Below are 20,452 nucleotides of genomic sequence, written 5' to 3'. Positions count from 1 at the left end.
GATGGTGGGGGGGGGGACGGGGTGGTTTGAGTCGATGATTGTTATCATGGAGATTTCAACCGAGTAGTTTGCGGTGTCGTTTTTCACATTTTGACAAATTTGGACCATGATGCCGGTACACACAGTGGCCTACCCTTGCGAATGACGTCACGGGATCTGTAACATCCACCGTGAAGCAGACGGCGGCGTGTCGTAGTGGTATTTCATGGTTAATACGCCCACCGTGGTATTAAACAGGGGTGGCAGCTGGATTCGAACGGTGAAAAAACAAAAAAATGTTTTTACCAGATAATGCAACCTGGCCAGAAATCGTAGCTCAACCAAGTGGCTTGCCACGTGGAAATGTACAGCAGCCAAATACTCTAAACGCGTGATGTTGATACTAAATGTGGAGGGGAAAACCGGAATACCCGTGCAAAAATCCACGCGGTCACGCAAACTCTCAACTATACAGGCATCGGGGTCGGGTTGAACCAATGATCTCCTGTAAACCGGGCGAGGTAGTTAACACATTTGCCACCGCGGCGAGCATGCTGCCGCTGGGGCCACGTCACCGTCCGTTCTTTATTTTGGTGATTTTTGAAAAGTTTTTCGGTTTGGCCATGTTTATAATCAACGTTTTTGGGTTTAGATCGCGTTATTTATAAATGTGTCGTAACCCTCCACCGCCCGACACGGCCAATCAGTAAAAAAGTGTCACGTTGACAAAAGACAAATAGTTCACTGCTTTAGCCCACCGGTGTGTTGAAGCGTGAAACCACAACATTTACAATTTGAGTAGTACGACGTTTCGCTGGTAATTGCATCCAGCATCATCGTGGTTTCACGCTTCAACACACCGGTGGGCTAAAGCAGTGAACTATTTGTCTTTTGTCAACGTGACACTTTTTTACTGATTGGCCGTGTCGGGTGGTGGAGGGTTACGACACATTTATAAATAACGCGATCTAAACCCAAAAACGTTGATTATGAATAATATTGGTCGCGAAAGCCTACGTGTTAAGTTGGCCATGTTTGTTTGTTGTAGTACAGAGTTAGACTGATGGCCTTAATCTAAGTTGTCTTGTGGTTGTTGTTCTTTGACTTGCATCCCACTGGGATTTTTGCACACAGTGTTGATGTACGGTGCTTTTTCTGCAATATTTTGCTGTCTTTTCTTGGATTTTCTGTTTGCACAGTCACTTTAAGATGTTTTCTTGTTCATGTTTTTGTTTTTTTGTTTGTTGCGGTTGCACCCGATTCAAGAGCCGAATGGCTCACAGGGCTATACCTAATAAATGAAACTTGAAACTTGAAATCGGTGCAAACTGGAGTTGACTTCGCGCAACGTTAGTACCCGCGGAGAGATGTAACAATGCAAGGATGGCAAAAAGCACGATTCAAGTTTTTATTTAATACATGATATGTTACTAAATGTAGAGTATGAAAAAATAATTGGCTCGGATTTTTTTTCTTCTGAAATATGAAGGCTTGTACAAAAAAGAAAAGCATCGTAAATAAATTAAAAATATATGTACATCCACTTATAAATACACGACCATCGTAGCGAGTGCTTATACGGGTGAGCCTCAAGACTCTTTGTTTACAGGAGGGCCCTGCTACACTGGGATGTTTCCAAACCGAGGTTGGACGCGTGTATGTGTCAGCTCTGTCCATCTGCAACACGGGGGATGGGTGGGGGGGTCACGATAAACGCTCTTCAACGACGCTCCGTTACGAACGAAACTTCGGTGCCAAGTTGAGTCGCCGTTTGGGGCTGGCTCTGGAGAAAAACCGGCCACGCTGTTCGGAGCACTATCTCACAGAGCCTGCAGACGCAACACACGCGCTGAGAGGACATTTGGCAAAACTATGCAAACTCGTTTTTGGCCGGACAGTGCCCCGTCAGCTTCCGTACTGATGATACTGAACACTTTGACGGAAAGCGGCACAGAATTGGTGCCCCGGGCATGATTTCTCTTCCTCGTTCCAGGAAACCGTAGTGCTAGTAAAAAAAAGACAACCGAGCGCATTCAAGGGGAAGAAAACTCAAATTCTGCCTCGCAGGTGGACTCTCAGTAGCCTACTTGCTGTACTGCCTTCTGCAAGCAACCACCTCTTTGTCATGCAGCTGAGCGTCCAAGAGACATAATGGGTCCATCTCTTTGCGGTCCACCAACTTAGGGCTGCCCAGAGGAGAGGGGGGGGAGGCGCAAATTTTCCCAGGGACATCACACAAATGAGGGCCTCACAACGGGGCCTGTGAATGGTGGAACAAGAGGGCCACCACGTGGCACCCTGTCTCAGGTCTCCAGAAACAAAGGGGCCACCACGTGGCATACTGTCCCAGGCCTTCAGGAACAAGATGGCCACCACGTGGCACCCTGTCCCAGGCCTACAGGAACAAGGGGGACACCACGTGGCATCCTGTCCCAGGCCTCCAGGAACAAGAGGGCCCCCCACGTGGCATCCTGTCCCAGGCCTTCAGGAACAAGATGGCCACCACGTGACACCCTGTCCCAGGCCTACAGGAACAAGAGGGCCACCACGTGGCACCCTGTCCCAGGCCTACAGGAACAAGAGGGCCACCACGTGGCACCCTGTCACAGGCCTCCAGGAACAAGGGGGACACCACGTGGGATCCTGTCCCAGGCCTCCAGGAACAAGAGGGGAACCACGTGGCATCCTGTCCTAGGGCCTTCAGAAACCTCTGGGCAGCCCTGTTACCCAACCTTCCCTGCGTGTCATGACCACCTATTTACTCGTGACCTTAAGCAGTAGAATTTACCATCAAGTTATGGTTATTCAGAAAGCCCGTATTCATGTTTTCACGTTGTAAGTCACATGCTCATCAACAACACAGTAACCCGAGTGGGCGAGTGGCTCAGGTCAAAGACGCCGAGCCTACATCGCCGAGAACCTAGGTTCGAATCCGGGTATTTGGCCACCCAAAGTCGACCAGTCAAAAGTGCTTTTCTGCTCAAATGAGTATTGGGGCAATACTCATCTCTTGTTTCCAGCCCTGAGCCAGTGGTGGAAATTCCACATTGCTATGGAATGGGGGGGGGGGCGAGTCTCTCTCTAGTAAAACCGCTGTTAACTTTCCCCGCAAAGTGGTTCTCACTTTATTGGGCTGAGTCAACCCCACCCAAACCAGGATTTGAACTCGCAACCTTCCTATTGCGATCTGCTTGGTTAAACCGGGGTCTACAGTGCAGCTAATTGATGGTCTCAGCCCAGTCACTGATGACTGACTATGCACGCATCATCACATTTGATTTTTAAGTAATTTGGCATCAGCAAAACAATTCAACAATCGAAACTTTCAGTTTGACTGCAATGCACTCAACTTATCTGCATGGCAGAGCACGCGGGAGTGAGTCCAGCGTCTCCGCTCATGGGAACTCAGGAATGGCTTTGTGATATCTGCTTCCACGGGCAGTTCGGCGAAGACGTGACACCGATAAGCACATGGGACGAAGACAAAAACAAACTTTTGTTGTTGTTAAGACAAATTAAGCCACGAGCGGCTTAATCTTAAGCGTATGCGAGGCTGCAATTCGATCCCACTGCCATGATCTTCGCACGTGTGCATGTTCACAGAGAATGTAAAAGGGTAAAGGTGCAGCCCTGCAATTTCTTGCCCACGCCACTGCTGGCGTTAGCGGCCGCCACAAGAAAAAGCCCTACAGGGCCCCTTCCCGAGTGTGATTTCGCCTACTTTACCCCACCACACGGAGACCTGGCAGAGGTCGCAAACGGGTTTTGATTCCTTACCCGTACCCGTACCCGGCCGCACCAGGGTCGCAAATGGGTACCCTACCCGTACCCGTACCCTACCCGAAATGAGTGACAAACGGTTACTCACCAGTGACTCACGGCCTACCCGTACCCAGGGTCGCAAACGGCTACCCGTACCCGTACCCGGCCGGGTACGGGTACGGGTAGCCGTACCCGTACCCGGCCGGGTACGGGTAGCCGGGTAGGGTACGGGTATCGGGTACCCGGTTGCGACCTCTGAGACCTGGCGATCGACTGGCTTGCGTTGAATCCATTCGCACCGCAGGGTCGGCAGAAGTGGCGGCGGTGGATTTGAGAAACGTGCCCCATTGCCGAGCCGGCGACTTGTGGATCGCAAGCCCAACGTGCACCAACCACCAGGCTACGGCCGCATTCCCAGTGCGTAAGCTTGTGCATATATATTTATACGTCCACGTAATTATATTCTTGGTTCTTTCACGTAGAAGGGAAATAATAAAATAATACAAATATAAAACAATATAAATTCTCACGACGTTTCGACTGCAACACAAGCAATCATCATCAGCTGATGATCATCATCACCTGTTTTTATATTTGTATTATTTTATTGTTTCCCTTCTACGTGACTTTACCGAAAGAACCAAGAATATGAATCCCTGCAGTCACGAAAGCTTTAAATCAAAAGTTCACGTAATTGTTTTTTTTTACGAGTTTCAGTGTTTCCATACGCAAGTGAACGTTGGACGGTGCTTAATTTCCATCCGAGGTCTTGAGCCAGCGATGTTAGGTCATTCCTCATTCCTATGGCGGGGACGAGTCTATCCACAGGACGACCGCGATACAATATACGCAGAACGTCTCCGTATATTTTCACGACGACGTGGGGAAAAAAGGCAGCACAGTTTGATGGCGGCACCGAAGAAAGCGAGAGATAAGAGTGGGGGTAGCACGGTTTTTCGGGGTAAAATTCACGTAAAAAAAGTGAGGGATGCATTGAACCCGCGGCTTCCATCTCGTCGCGTACACCCACCCCCACCCCCCTCATGTAAACATTCAAAACACGAAAGTACGGCACTCTCAGCGTGAACGGACACGTGACATCACGTCAAGGCGCTCATCTTAGTTTCACTTCCTCGGCAACTTTAACCTCTTCTTGGTTCTGTCGGTAAAGTCACGTAGAAGGGAAATAATAAAATATAAAACATAATAAAATAATTCTCACGACGTTTCGGCCAGAATTATTTGATTATGTTTGATTTTTATTATTTTATTATTTCCCTTCTACGTGACTTTACCGAAAGAACCGAGAAGATGAATCCCTGCAGTCACGAAAGCTTTAAATCGAAACTTTAACCTCACCGTCTTTTTTCCTCCCCCCCCCTCATATAAAACGAACGTCTCTCCTCCACGAGCTGCCTGAGGTTGCTGTTCTTGTTTTTTCTAGATTTGAAGCTTTCGTGACTGCAAGGATTCATACTCTTAGGTTTTTTCGGTAAAGTCACGTAGGTAAAAAATTAATTAAAATTAATAAAAGTAAAATAAAAATAAAATAAAAATCACGACGTTTCGGAACCGTCACAGCACGATTGCTGTATCAAGTCAGACTTGAAACAGCTATCGTGCTGTGACGGTTCCACCTGAAGACGGAAGCTTGTGTTGCCTCCGAAACGTCGTGATTTTTATTTAATTTTACTTTTATTAATTTTTATTTTGTACCTAAGTACTTGATACAGCAATCGTGCTGTGACGGTTCCACCTGAAGACGGAAGCTTGTGTTGCCTCCAAAACGTCGTGATTTTTATTTAATTTTACTTTTATTAATTTTTATTTTGTACCTAAGTACTTGATACAGCAATCGTGCTGTGACGGTTCCACCTGAAGACGGAAGCTTGTGTTGCCTCCGAAACGTCGTGATTTTTATTTAATTTTACTTTTATTAATTTTTATTTTGTACCTAAGTACTTGATACAGCAATCGTGCTGTGACGGTTCCACCTGAAGACGGAAGCTTGTGTTGCCTCCAAAACGTCGTGATTTTTATTTTATTTTACTTTTATTAATTTTTATTTTTTACCTACGTGACTTTACCGAAAACAACCCCCAAGAATACGAGTTCTTGTTCTTGTTGCTGGGGTTGCGCTGACGGTCTCGCCCCGTGCCGCCGGTAACTTCTTAACGATAGCGACGCCGGAGAAGCTCCCGGCAAGGCGGGGTGGCCGAAACGTCGGACGTCGCGCGGAACGACGCACGGCACGAACCCTGACCAGCGTGCACTGGCAAACGCCCGCACCGAGGCGAACGCGCCGGCTGCAGCGAACACGCCGGCTGTTCTTCTCCAGAGCGGTGTTTCGCAAACTTTGCTGGCCTGTGGACCGCTGAGCCGATGTGAACATTTCCACGGACCAACCAGTCCAGCCCCCCCTCCCACCACCCCTGGTAACAAAACGCATTCACTTCTCTCTAAATGCCAGAAATATATAAAATATTTCCAATTACTGGAACATTTTTTTTTTACGCAGCCGTAAGGTTTTTTTATTTTTGGGGGGGGGGGGGGGGGGCATTTAGATCTCAGAGTTGGGGTAGTTTACCTGACCCAAAATTTTAATGAAAAATATAAATGTCTGGAATAAAAGCTATAAACGCTGTCGTTATTGTCCAGGTCAACCTGAATGTGCATCACAGCCACGCGGGCCGCCCGGAGCATCGTCATGGACCGGCGGCCGTAGCGGGGACCTCACTGTGACAACTGCTGAGAACCGCCACTCTACAGCAGCGGTTCCCAATCTGTGGTCCGCAGACCCCTGGTGCCTCGCGAGGCTGCTACATGGAGGGGGGTAGGAGGTCTGCGTAAAAGAAAAATAATCACAAACCTCACCACTAAAATGTACAATTTCAAATAACTAGTCGTAGCATGTGGTAGTGGTGGTGGTGGTTCGCGAAATGTTTGGGGTCCGCACCCTCGAGGCTGCGGTGGGGTGTGCACGCCGCATCGGTCCGCACTGCGTCGCGCGATACTTTGTTGTGTTCTGTGCTTCGGCGCGGACTTTTTGTTCAAATCTATTCTGCAACAGACTTACAGGAACAAATGAATACTTTCGGTTTCCCACGACCAAGTGCAAAAGGGTCATTCCTCCAACAGCACTCAGCGTTTCCGCTCACACGGGGGGGGGGGGGGTAAAAGGGGCCCCGCGGTGAGCTTGCTGATTGTGGAATTAGGGCCGCCCCACGTGGCATCCTGCCCCGGGCCCCCAGGAACCTGTGGGGGGGGGGGGGCGGCCCTGGTCACGGTCCTGCGATGTTCCACGCTCCTGGCGTGGACGGTGCGCGCGTGTCAGACACTAAACGTCAAACATCAAAGGTCAGGGGTTTCAGGGCAGTGAATACAGAGGCCGAATGAGCTGTCAGAGAGCAGCAAGGGGCAGCAATTTTCAGCGGCCAGGCACGAATGCACGCACGCAGGCTCATGCACTCAGGCTCACGGCACGCAGGCTCACGGCGCTCATGCTCACGCACGCGCGCACGGGAGGGGTAGCGGAACTTGGCCCTGAAGCCCTCAATGCCGTGGGGACTTCTCACTGCGTTGGCTGTCACAGCACGACAGGCAAATCACTCGGCCGCTTCACTGCCACGTGGTCGTCGGGTTCATTCCGCCTTCCAGCTCCCACCATGGGGGAAGGGCCAGGCACCCTCCTCGCCACCGCTGCCGCCGCTGCCGCCACCGCCACCACCTCTCACGATCCCGTGGCGTTGCAATCCACCTAGCGCCTGCACACGGGCGGATTTCACCGCTCCGTCTCCGCGGTGGATGTGCTCTCGGGCGCGTGCGTGCGCCCTCCTTCGGCTGCCACTCCTGCCGTTGGTCTCCACCGCCGGCCGTCGTCTTCCCCGTCCAGCGGCGCGTCCTGCCCAAGCCGCGCCAACTTTTCTGAACAGTCGATGTTGCAGCGTTTTGCTGTGTTACGTTCTTCTAATTCGAGTGCTCCTTTTCCTGTCATCCCAGCCCGAGTCCACACGTGCATCCCTCCACGCTTCCCCGTGCACTCTCAAGCTTCACAGCAATCGCAGGAACAAGAAGAAGAATTTGCCATTCACCCAGGGAAGCCTCGCCGAGTCTCAAGACCCATTCAGAGGAGGGTCTGGCTCTTTGCTGATGCTGAGATAAAAATAAAGAAATTAATCGGTAGATATGTACAGCTTTCTTTTTTTGCTGCACGTGGGCAGAAACCAGAGTTCCCGGAAAAAAAAAACCCCACACACGCAACGAGGCGAACCACTCGAACTCCTGCGATTCGAAGAAGTTGACAACCTTCTTGCTGTACTGTCCCCCCCCAACTCCACCGCGCCCCCCCCCCCCCATCCCACCGTCACGTTGTCCCTGAGCCACCAGTGGAGTCAGCCGCACGTCCCACGACGCGTTCCATTTCCCAGACGGAACCTTCAGCCCTCGCTCGTCATAAGCGATGCCGGGAATTACATTTCTCGCTGGATGTCTTCCAGGTCGATGGTATACTGGATGCAGTGTGCCGGGTGTTGAAATATTTCACGGCTCGCTGGTAGAATGCAGAAGAGTAGCCCCAGCCATAGCACGAGTTATACTGGACGTGGCATGCTGGGTCGCTGAGACGGACAGGCCTGGTTGAGACGCCACGGAAAGTGCCTCTCATCAGCGTCGCGTGCTAGGATCCCGTTAATGCTCAACACTACGATCCAATCAGTGTCGCCCGCTGCTATCCAATCAGCGTCGCCCGTTACGATCCAATCAGTGTCGCCCGTTACGATCCAATCAGCGTCGCCCGCTACGATCCAATCAGCGTCGCCCGTTACAATCCAATCAGCGTCGCCTGCTACGATCCAATCAGCGTCGCCCGTTATGATCCAATCAGCGTCGCCCGCTGCTATCCAATCAGCGTCGCCCGCTACGATCCAATCAGCGTCGCCCGTTACGATCCAATCAGCGTCGCCCGTTACGATCCAATCAGCGTCGCCCGCTACGATCCAATCAGCGTCGCCCGCTGCTATCCAATCAGCGTCGCCCGCTACGATCCAATCAGCGTCGCCCGTTACGATCCAATCAGCGTCGCCCGTTACGATCCAATCAGCGTCGCCCGCTACGATCCAATCAGCATCGCCCGTTACGATCCAATCAGCGTCGCCCGTTACGATCCAATCAGCGTCGCCCGCTACGATCCAATCAGCGTCGCCCGCTACGATCCAATCAGCGTCGCCCGCTACGATCCAATCAGCGTCGCCCGTTACGATCCAATCAGCGTCGCCCGTTACGATCCAATCAGCGTCGCCCGCTACGATCCAATCAGCGTCGCCCGTTACGATCCAATCAGCGTCGCCCGTTACGATCCAATCAGCGTCGCCCGTTACGATCCAATCAGCGTCGCCCGCTACGATCCAATCAGCATCGCCCGCTACGATCCAATCAGCGTCGCCCGCTACGATCCAATCAGCGTCGCCCGCTACGATCCAATTAGCGTCGCCCGTTACGATCCAATCAGCGTCGCCCGCTATGATCCAATCAGTGTCGCCCGTTACGATCCAATCAGCGTCGCCCGTTACGATCCAATCAGCGTCGCCCGTTACGATCCAATCAGCGTCGCCTGCTACGATCCAATCAGCGTCGCCCGCTACGATCCAATCAGCGTCGCCCGCTACGATCCAATCAGCGTCGCCTGCTACGATCCAATCAGCGTCGCCCGTTACGATCCAATCAGCGTCGCCTGCTACGATCCAATCAGCGTCGCCCGCTACGATCCAATCAGCGTCGCCCGTTACGATCCAATCAGCGTCGCCCGTTATGATCCAATCAGCGTCGCCTGCTACGATCCAATCAGCGTCGCCCGCTACGATCCAATCAGCGTCGCCCGTTACGATCCAATCAGCGTCGCCCGTTACGATCCAATCAGCGTCGCCTGCTACGATCCAATCAGCGTCGCCCGTTACGATCCAATCAGCGTCGCCCGCTACGATCCAATCAGCGTCGCCCGCTACGATCCAATCAGCGTCGCCTGCTACGATCCAATCAGCGTCGCCCGCTACGATCCAATCAGCGTCGCCCGTTACGATCCAATCAGCGTTGCCCGTTATGATACAATCAGCGTCGCCCGCTACGATCCAATCAGCGTCGCCCGCTACGATCCAATCAGCGTCGCCTGCTACGATCCAATCAGCGTCGCCCGCTACGATCCAATCAGCGTCGCCCGTTACGATCCAATCAGCGTCGCCCGTTACGATCCAATCAGCGTCGCCCGTTACGATCCAATCAGCGTCGCCCGCTACGATCCAATCAGCGTCGCCCGTTATGATCCAATCAGCGTCGCCCGCTACGATCCAATCAGCGTCGCCCGTTACGATCCAATCAGCATCGCCCAGTGCGATCCAATCAGCGTCGCTCGACACAGCCATCGCGAATGGGCGCTCGCTACGATTCCACCCAACGTCCTCCGGCCCGTGACCTCATTGACCTCGCGTGTCCTTACGAACGGGCAGCAGAGTTGGGGGGGAAGGGTGGGAGGGGGACGACATCACAACGCCCACCCGCCCGCCCGCGTGGTGCCGCTACGACGCGGCACTGTCGGAGCCCGGGGACTGGAGGAACTCGCGCAGCTCCCGGTCGATCTCGTCGTCTTCCACCTCGTTGGCGCTCAGCTGCGACGGCGACCCTGCCGGGCAGACGCGGCAGTCGCACCGTTACGGGGTTTTTAAATTGTACGTATTGGCTTCTGATTTTATGACCGCGATGTTCGTCTGTTAGTCTTCCTCGCCAATTGCATTCAACATTGTCCCGATCGTGGCGATCGCGCCATGAAAACACGAGGAGAACAGCGCAATTGCGGGAAAAGTTGAAACGATTACGAGGCGCGGGAAACCACAGACAAGCGGGAAGGTGGCCAGAACCGGGGCTAACAATTGCCCAAGCTTTGCAGTCCTATATTATGTGGGTGGAAACCCGAGTACACGGAGGACACCCAGGTGCGTGAGGGAGTGGGGGGGTAACCGCCAATCCCCGCACAGGTGGAGTGCACTTTGGTTCTTTCGATAAAGTCACGTAGAAATAAAAAACAAATTAAATAATAGCACACGACGTTTCGATTGCAACACAAGCAATCGTCATCAGGTACAAATGAAAGAGAAAACAAACCTAGTCACATATAATGCGATACAACACGGAGATGATTGCTTGTGTTGCAATCGAAACGTCGTATGCTATTATTTTAAAAAAAAATATTCCTACGTCACTTTGCCGAAAGAACCCAAAGAGTAATTCCTGCAGTCACGAAAGCTCCCAATCAAGCTGGAGTGCAATCCGCTTGCTGTGCTGCCGTATCGCTGCAGGCCAGGAGGTGGCAACCACGAAGCTCCGTGGGTGGTGAGCCGCAGATTCGTGTGGTCCACCAACCCCCGCACTTTGGAGGCGAAGGTTGGCGATCCCTATCCACCCTTGGCTTATGGCCAGGGCACGGCACGTTGATCAATACGTTTATCTGTACGGGAATTTAGTGTTACAGCCTTCACACTCATACCCATCCACCCACCCACCCATACCATACCCACCCACTCACCCAAACATACTCACCCATACCCATAGCCACCCACCCACACCCATACTCACCCATACCCATAGCCACCCATACCCACCCACACCCACACCCATACCCACCCACACCCACCCACACCCATACCCACCCACTACCCATACCCACCGATCCACCCAAACTCAGAGGTCAGGGGTTTCAAGGCAGTGGAGCAGGCAGAATGAGCTGTCAGAGAGCAGCAAGGGGCAGCGATTCAGCGGCCAGGCACGAATGCTCACGCACTCAGGCTCACGCGCTCGGGCTCACGCGCTCGGGCTCACGCGCTCGGGCTCACGCGCTCGGGCTCACGCGCTCGGGCTCACGCGCTCGGGCTCACGCGCTCGGGCTCACGCGCTCGGGCTCACGCGCTCGGGCTCACGCGCTCGGGCTCACGCGCTCAGGCTCACGCACGGGAGGGGTAGCGGAACTTGGCCCTGAAGCCCTCAACGTCGTGAGGGCTTCCCCTTGCGTTGGCTGTCACAGCGCGACAGGCAAATCACTCGGCCGCTTCACTGCCACGTCGTCGTTGCAGTCACTGACTTCAATCCATACATGCCCAACCATACCCACCTACTCCCATATGCACCCACCTATACCCACCCACACCCACCCACCGAGCGAGGGAGTGAGAGGTGGCGGCGGCGGCGGCGGTGGTGGTGGTTGGGGCACGAGGCTCGGGGGTGGCACCTCCTCGGGGCACGGCCGGGCCCCGGTGCCGGCAGCCGACATGGCGACCATCATCATCGTCGTCGTCGTCGTCGTCTTGGGAGCCACGTCGCCCGCGGCCACCGCGGCGGGGGCGGCGGCGAGGCCCGCGGCCGGGCCGTCGCCTGGCGGGCGGGCGAGGGGAGGCCACCGCTAACCCGGTCAAATCGAGCGAGCGAAACGCTCGGTGAAATGATGAACGCGACGAATGAAGCGATCGACCGCTTCCGAGAGAAAACGATCGGTAAAGAAATAAAGGCAACAACCGGCGGAACAAGGAAGGAACGTTATGCGGCCGCGTTCCAACGTGCGTTTGCCGCTGAATGAGCGACAATGACGTCACGTTTGAAGCTGCACGACGGGATGGCATCACGCGTAACGATGTCACGGCCTCGGACGCGAAGGTGTTTTGGGTTTCCTTTTCGGGCGAGTCCCGAATAGCAACTGCCAACTTCACACCAAAATTGGGTTCACATCGGGTCGTATTTCCAAAAGATATCACGACTCCATGTTGCAGGCAGATATTAGGAATAAAACACTATGTTTAACGAGCACATATTTTAAGAATCGGATGGACAGAGAGATGGACAAAGATTCTGCATTCTCCAGACACTCTGGGTGGCTTCCCACAGTCATGAATTAAAAAATGTTTAGTTGGCAAAGGAGGGAATTTACACGAGAGGTGCACGCTTTGAAATTACACCAACAGACAGAAAGAGAGGAACACAATGGTTCGCAGGACGTACGCATCAAACTGACCGCTACGAGACAACATACGAGCCGTTAGAAAAGTAAGCGGACTTGGACTGGGACACGTGGCAAGGAGGGATGATTTGCCGGTGGTGAAGACTGGCGATAGAGTGGCAGCCAAAGAAGGGAGGATTTCTCGAGAGCGTGTCCGCCGTGGAGATGGAGCGATTAAATCAGCTCGTTCGCAGGTGCTGGACGGATTGAATATGATATCGTGCGACTGTGAGAGACGGCGACGGCTTGAACAGTCCTTCATCCAGCAGTGGATTGATCATGGCCGATGATAAATGTGGTGACAAGGCCTCACCGTGGTTGGCCCCAGGCACCTGCGCCTCCTGCAAGATGGCGGACGTTGGCCTGGCCTGTTGGCTCCCTTCAGCCTTCTCCTTGCCTGAAGAAAGAAGTGTCAAAATGCGCGGTGACATAGCGGGGCTCCAACGCACGCAATCGTGAACATAATCACGCGGCCCAGCAAACACACACACACACACACGTCTAACATACCAAAGATTTCCCATATAGCCTTAACAGACTTTTAGGGAAAGTGCTGTTTGCGAGCACATATGAAGCAAGGCTGCCCTGGCACACGAGGGGGTGGGTGGTCAGCGCCATGCCCGGCAGCCTTTATTGTCCCAGTGGCGATGTTTGTACACCACACCAGGTACTCATTTGAGGCTGAGTCGACCTAGGGGAGGCCCAGGACCTGTTTCAGATGATCGTCACTGGTGTTGGCCATGAATGGAAATCAAACTCGGGTGGCCGTGTTCCTAGTGCAGCACAATAATCGCTACACTACCGCTCCCCACTACAAAGACAAAGATCCCCCGTGTAGCCTTAACAGACTGGAGGGTAAAGTGCTGTTAGCGAGCACCTATGAAGGCCGGAACGGTACACGAGGGGGTGGGTGGCCAGCACCACGCCCGACCGCCTTTGTCTCCCCAATGGCGATGTTTACACACCGCACCAGGTACTCATTTGAGGCTGAGTCGACCTAGGAGAGGCCTAGGACCGGTTCAGATAATCGTCACTGGTGTTGGCCGTGAGCGGGAATTGAACCCGGGTCATCGGGTTCATAGCGCAGCGTGTTCATCGCTACACTACCGCTCCCCACTACACACACGCTCACACACACGGATGTGCTAAATGCTCACAAGAAGAAATTCGAAAATCCGCCAAATAGGACGTTCAAAGCGGAGATGGAGCAATGAAATCAGCCCGCGTTGCAGGCAGGTAGGTGGACCGTTACATGACACACGGTGGCGGCGATTTGTAGGAGGCCTTCTTCAGGCAGCAGTGGATAGATCATGGCTGACGATGAAGATGACGAAGATTGCGAGGAGGGCGGCCGCCCCTCCGCCGCGGTCGGAGCTGGAATGCGGAATTCAAATCTGGGTTGGACCCGACGGTGGCCACGTGGCGGTGAAGTGACCCAGTGATTTGTTTTTTTCGCTGTGATGGCCAATATCCTGAAACCTTCATCCGAAATCTCAACTATTTTATATTTTGCCAAGGCCCACTGAGCTATATCGCTCTTTCTCAGAAGCGACCTGGCCACGAATGATAGCTCAACGAAGTGGCTTTACCACTTGGAAATGTACAGCTTATCATCGCGTGGAAATGTATAGCAGCCAAATACTCGAAACGCACTTTTCGAAATGCGGAGGGAAAGGACGGAGGACTCAGAGAAAAATCCACGCGACCACGGGGAGAGAGACATGCAAACTCCAAATATACATTCTAGATTTGATTCTAGATTTTAAGCTTTCGTGACTGCAAGGATTCATACTCTAAGGTTAATATACAGCAGGCGTCAGGGTTGGGATCGAACCCACGACCTCCTGTATACCAGGCAAGGTAGTTAACATCTCACCACTGTGACATCTAGCCAGCAGTAGATTTATCATGGCTGATTATGAAACAAAATTGTTACGTTCTGCCACTCTGACACCTGCCGTGGATGCGATTCCACTATGTACGCGTGTTGAACTTCTTTCGCACCGTACATAGCCAGCGGTGCTAATCGGAAGCGTGACAGTGCGCGCAACGTCCTCTTACCAAACGGCTCAAGCAGCGAGAGTTCAAACGACGCAAAATCAATGGCGCTCGGCTGGCAGACTTTCCTGACGCCCGGGTCGGCCTTTATCTGCACGAAAGTAGTCAGAGCAAATAACCCGGGGTTAGTGCAGCGCCCCGCTCCTGTACCCAAGCCGGCAGGCCCACCATCCGATGAAAGGAAAAAAAGAGCAGCCCCGGGCAATTGCTCGCTCGTGCCACCGCTGACGGAAGGGGCCCTTGCCCACCACAGCGGAGCTCTACAGATTGTTTTCGGTGCTACTCTCCCACGGCGACGCGGTGCATTCTGCCAGCCAGCCGGTGGGCGTGGCCGCACTTGACCCCCACCACACGGGACCTGACTGTGGTGGTAGTGGCGGTGACCCCATTCGTGCTGCTGCTGCTGCTGGGTGGACAGAGTTCCGTTGCTGGGGGGATTTTAAGAAACGTTGCCCGTCCTACTTTGTTTCACCCAGCAGGCACCGGGAGATCGTGTCGAGCCGGGCGACACCTCCGGATCGCAGGTCCAGTAAGCCGACCGTTGCCCCAGGGCAGCTCCCCCGAGTCGATTAACAGGGAGCCTCAACTGACCCCGGGTTAGATTCCCGGCCATGGCTGGCATCAACATCTGAAGCAATCCCCTCCTGGTTTGACGGGGACTCAACTTAGTAGCTGGTGCGGTGTGTAAACATCACCACTGGGGAGACAAAGGCGGCCGGGTGTGGTGCCAGCCACCCAACCCCTCGTGTGCCGTGCTGGCCTTCATAGGTGCTGCTCGCTAACAGCACTTGCCCCAGCAGTCTGTGTGGGCCATACGGGGGGGGGGGGGGGAGGGGGGGTATGCGTGTTTTTGTCTTTGGTGGTGACAGCGGTGGCGTCTTACCTGCGTTTCTTCTGCCAGGGCAGCGACGATGACCTGTTCCACTTTCTCCTTCTGCTGCTGCTGCTTCTGTAACGGCAGCGTGGGAATCTGCGGGTGAAGGTGTCACTGGAGTAACCCAGCACGTGATTTTCTCTCGCTCTGGGAGGGAATGAAACCTGTGCTCATTCTAGATTTGAAGCTTTCGTGACTGCAAGGAATCATATTCTTAGGTTTTTTCGGTAAAGTCACGTAGGTAAAACATCAAAATTAATGAAAATAAAATAAAATAAAAACAAAAATCACGACGTTTCGGAGGCAACACAAGTCTCCGTCATCAGGTGGGACCGTCACAGCCGAATTAGCTGCATCAAGTGATGACGGAGACTTGTGTTGCCTCCGAAATGTCGTGATTTTTGTTTTTATTTTATTTTATTTTCATTAATTTTGATGTTTTACCTACGTGACTTTACCGAAAAAACCTAAGAATATGAAACCTGTGCTCGTTACAAATTCTAATTTTCCTGGTTCTTTCGGTAAAGTCACGTAGAATGGAAATAATAAAGTAATTCTCACGACGTTTCGGCCACAACGCAAGCAGCCATCCTCAGGTGAAGAACAAGTTTGTCGGGAAGACAGAAGATAAATCCCTGCAGTCACGAAAGCTTTAAATCGAAATCTAAAATTCGAATTTGTTCGGGAATTATTTACATGCCAATGCAGCTTGACGGCTCAGCGTTCTGTTGACTGCGCCAGCCAATGGGGCGTCATTTAATAGGTGTCTTTATTTGACTGTTTCAACTGTTAAAATAATTTTTGTTAGTTGTAAACATTCACATTTTAATATTTTCTCAAATTTCTTATCACGATCCCGCCATCCGCGTTATGTCATGGGCCGGGAAAAAAAATCCATCAGCTTTTGTTACAGAGCAGCAAAACCCACGGTGCCAGAGAACAGCCCGTGGAAGTGGACACTGCAGAGCTACCTCTGAAACCCCTTCAAGTGACCTCTCCACTCGGCGAAGGGCAGCACTTTCCCACCGAGGGTAACTTTCGTCGCGTGACAAAGAATCCGATTTTTTCTTTACTCACGGAGCAGAAATTTTGCCAAACTATGGGAAGAACTTCATTTAATTAAAGTGTTTGTTGTTGTTGCTGCGCAGTAATCGGCTGAGACCATCAACTCGTCGCACTTGAGATCCCATGCCTACATATTACATCACGGACGGGTGACTGAAGCCCGGATTCCAACTCCGGGCCTTAGCGGTGCTGACCTCTGACCTCACCCAAGTGACCCCTTTCACAGCTGTTTTGACAACCGCAGCCTGCAGCGGTGGTGAGGGGGAGGGTGACCGGTTCGGTTGTCAAACGTTGGCCGGACGTTGCAGCGTTAACCGAGCCGGGTGTCGGGAATTTCCCACGTGTGTGCCGCGATGACTTCCTGCTGTGAACATTTTTCAAATGGGCGCTACGTGAGCGTTTCATTCATATAAAGCACCGTTCTTCATCGCAAGGCCCTGGCGGCCCCTGGTGGCCTTTACTGCGGGCCTCTGATCTGCGGCCTCCGACGATACACAAAATATAAAACACCCCCCATCATTATCATCATCGTGTTGCCAAACCCCAGCGGTTTCAAATGTGTGGCGGCCTTCACACTTATGATGTCCTTATCGGCAAAAGTGACCCCCCCCCCCCCGCCTCTGAAAATGGGCGAAGAATACCGACCCAAACAGTGAGCGAACGTGAAACCACAGCCACGTATCGCTCCCTCCCTCTCTGCGGAGAAATCACCCAACCGAGTTTGTTCAGAAATGATCATTGCGGTGTAAAACTTTACTGCACGCGGTGCCTTTTGTTTTTAATTATCTCTTAACCAAAAAAAATTTGCATTCATTTTCGTTCCCATCGTAGCCGGCACTGGCGCTTAAGTCGTCAGCTGTGCGTGGCTGCCTTGACAGACGACAGACGACGCTAGGGGGGGGGGGGTGGCGGGCAGATGAGCGAGGAGGCATCGTCTGCTGTCAAAAAGAAGTTCAACAAATAATAACATATTTGTAAATATTTGTAAAAAAAAAAAAATCCAACAAATATTTACATATTTGTAAATATTTGTAAAAAAAAGAAGTTCAACAAATATTTACAAATATGTAAATATTTGTTGAACTTCTTTTGTAACAAATATTTACATATTTCTTGAACTTCTTTCGCACCGTGCGTAGCCAACTGTGCTAATCGGAGATGCAGGGTAAGAGACACCAAATCAAACACACAAAGCAGCTCTAAAGAAATCAGTTTTCTATCTAAAAACATGCCACATGTTTTAAATGGGACGCGCCACCATCATCATCATCAGCCATGCTCAATCCACTGCTGGATGAAGGCCTCCCCACGATTCTGCGATGTGGCAAGCCGTCCAGCGCCGGCTGAACTTAGCGAGCTGATTTCAATTGCTCCATCTCCTCCGCCGGACGGCCCCCCCCCCCTTCGGCCACATTCCATTCCCTTGGCTGCCACTTGACTTTTCGTCACGGTTTGAACTCTGTCCGTGTCAACCTGCGCAAGTTCTCTCACGCATGCGCTGCTCCCCCCACCCCCCCTGCCCCCGTCTGTCCGCCAACGTAACTCCAAACACGAGCGAGCATCGCGTGCCGTATCGAAACATTCCGAAGGGAACGCTTTGTCAAGGGGGCGGACAAATTGAGAGTGCCACCTTCTCAGTCAACATACCCACAGCTGACAATTAGGCGCGGTTTTACGTTCCGAAACAACTGAAGGGCACTTACGCGGTTAATTAGAACGTCCCCGACAGCGAGCGGATGACGAACGACGGCCAATGTGTGCCGTCGCCCCATTAGGTGATGAGGGTTGAACTAAACTGAGGTCATTCTTGCAATTACGTCTAATTCAGATTAACGGGGCGGTGGTGACGCGGGCCGAGTCGGGCGGTCACGGGGTTTGCCACGGTGGCTAGGAGATGTTAACTACCTCGCCTGGTACGCAGAAAGTCGTGGGTTCGATCCTGACCCTGACACCTGCTGCTGTATATTCGGAGTTTGCGTGTCTCTCTCTCATCATCATCACGGTGGCTAGATGTTAACTACCTCGCCTGGTATGCAGGAAGTCGTGGGTTCGATCCTGACCCTGACGCCTGCTGCTGTATATTCGGAGTTTGCGTGTCTCTCTCTCATCATCATCACGGTGGCTAGGAGATGTTAACTACCTTGCCTGGTACGCAGGAAGTCGTGGGTTCGATCCTGACCCTGACGCCTGCTGTAAATTTTGAGTTTGTGTGTCTCTCTCTCATCATCATCACGGTGGCTAGGAGATGTTAACTACCTTGCCTGGTACGCAGAAAGTCGTGGGTTCAATCCTGACCCTGACGCCTGCTGCTGTATCTTCGGAGTTTGCGTGTCTCTCTCTCCCCGTGGTCGTTGGATTTTTGCACGCGGGACCCTCCAGTTTTTCCCTCCACATTTAAAACCAACGTCACGCGTCTCGAGTATTTGGCTGCTATAAATTTCCACGTGATGACAAGCCACTTCGTTCAGCTATCATTTGTGACGGCCAGTTCGCTTCTGAAAAAAGAGCTATATTGCTCACTGGGCCTCACCTGGTAAAATAAAGACACCTGAGTTTACATTATGGGATCGCCTTTGCCAGCATCAAAATATAAGAATAGGTTTTCCCCTCTCTGGCAATGAAACAGTTGTGTGAAGATGTTAAAACACCAAACTGAAACCTTTTGCAAGGAATCATGTCATTACACACACAGCACACACACAGTACACACACACAGTACACACACACAGTACACACACACAGTACACACACAGCACACACACAGTACAAACAGTACACACACGGTACACACATTACACACACACAGCACACACACAGTACAAACAGTACACACACGGTACACACATTACACACACAGCACACACTAAGTACAAACAGTACACACACGGTACACACATTACACACACAGCACACATACAGTACAAACAGTACACACACGGTACACACATTACACACACAGCACACACACAGTACAAACAGTACACACACGGTACACACATTACACACAGCACACACACAGTACAAACAGTACACACACGGTACACACATTACACACACAGCACACATACAGTACAAACAGTACACACACGGTACACACATTACACACACAGCACACATACAGTACAAACAGTACACACACGGTACACACATTACACACACACAGCACACACACAGTACAAACAGTACACACACGGTACACACATTACACACACAGCACACACACAGTACAAACAGTACACACACGGTACACACATTACACACACAGCACACATACAGTACAAACAGTACACACACGGTACACACATTACACACACAGCACACACACAGTACAAACAGTACACACACGGTACACACATTACACACACAGCACACATACAGTACAAACAGTACACACACGGTACACACATTACACACACACAGCACACACACACAGTACACACAGTACACACACAGTACACAAACAGTACACACACGGTACACACATTACACACACAGCACACATACAGTACACACACAGTACACACAGACACAGTACACACATTACACACACAGTACACACAGTACACGCACACAGTACACACACAGTACAAACAGTATGCACACGGTACACACATTAAATACACACAGCACACACAGTAACAGTACGCACACAGTACACGCAGAGCTCACAGAGTACACACACA

At 52.0% G+C, this 20,452-nt stretch overlaps 1 protein-coding gene across 1 annotated transcript; it reads right to left on the bottom strand.

The window, feature by feature from the left end:
- Positions 1-10,307: 10,307 nt before the first annotated feature.
- Positions 10,308-16,894, bottom strand: LOC144949531 (uncharacterized). Its single transcript, XM_078879456.1, has 6 exons — positions 16,883-16,894; positions 15,714-15,800; positions 14,834-14,921; positions 13,086-13,169; positions 11,938-12,153; positions 10,308-10,411 (listed from the first exon to the last, which is right to left on the bottom strand). Exons 1-6 carry the CDS (start codon positions 16,892-16,894, stop codon positions 10,308-10,310), a joined length of 591 nt encoding a protein of 196 aa, XP_078735582.1.
- Positions 16,895-20,452: the final 3,558 nt, after the last annotated feature.

Source organism: Lampetra fluviatilis, chromosome 54 (assembly GCF_964198595.1).
Source record: "Lampetra fluviatilis chromosome 54, kcLamFluv1.1, whole genome shotgun sequence".
Lineage (NCBI taxonomy): Eukaryota > Metazoa > Chordata > Hyperoartia > Petromyzontiformes > Petromyzontidae > Lampetra > Lampetra fluviatilis.
Note: the sequence above shows the minus strand (reverse complement) of the source record. Positions and strands in the feature narration are given on the sequence as shown.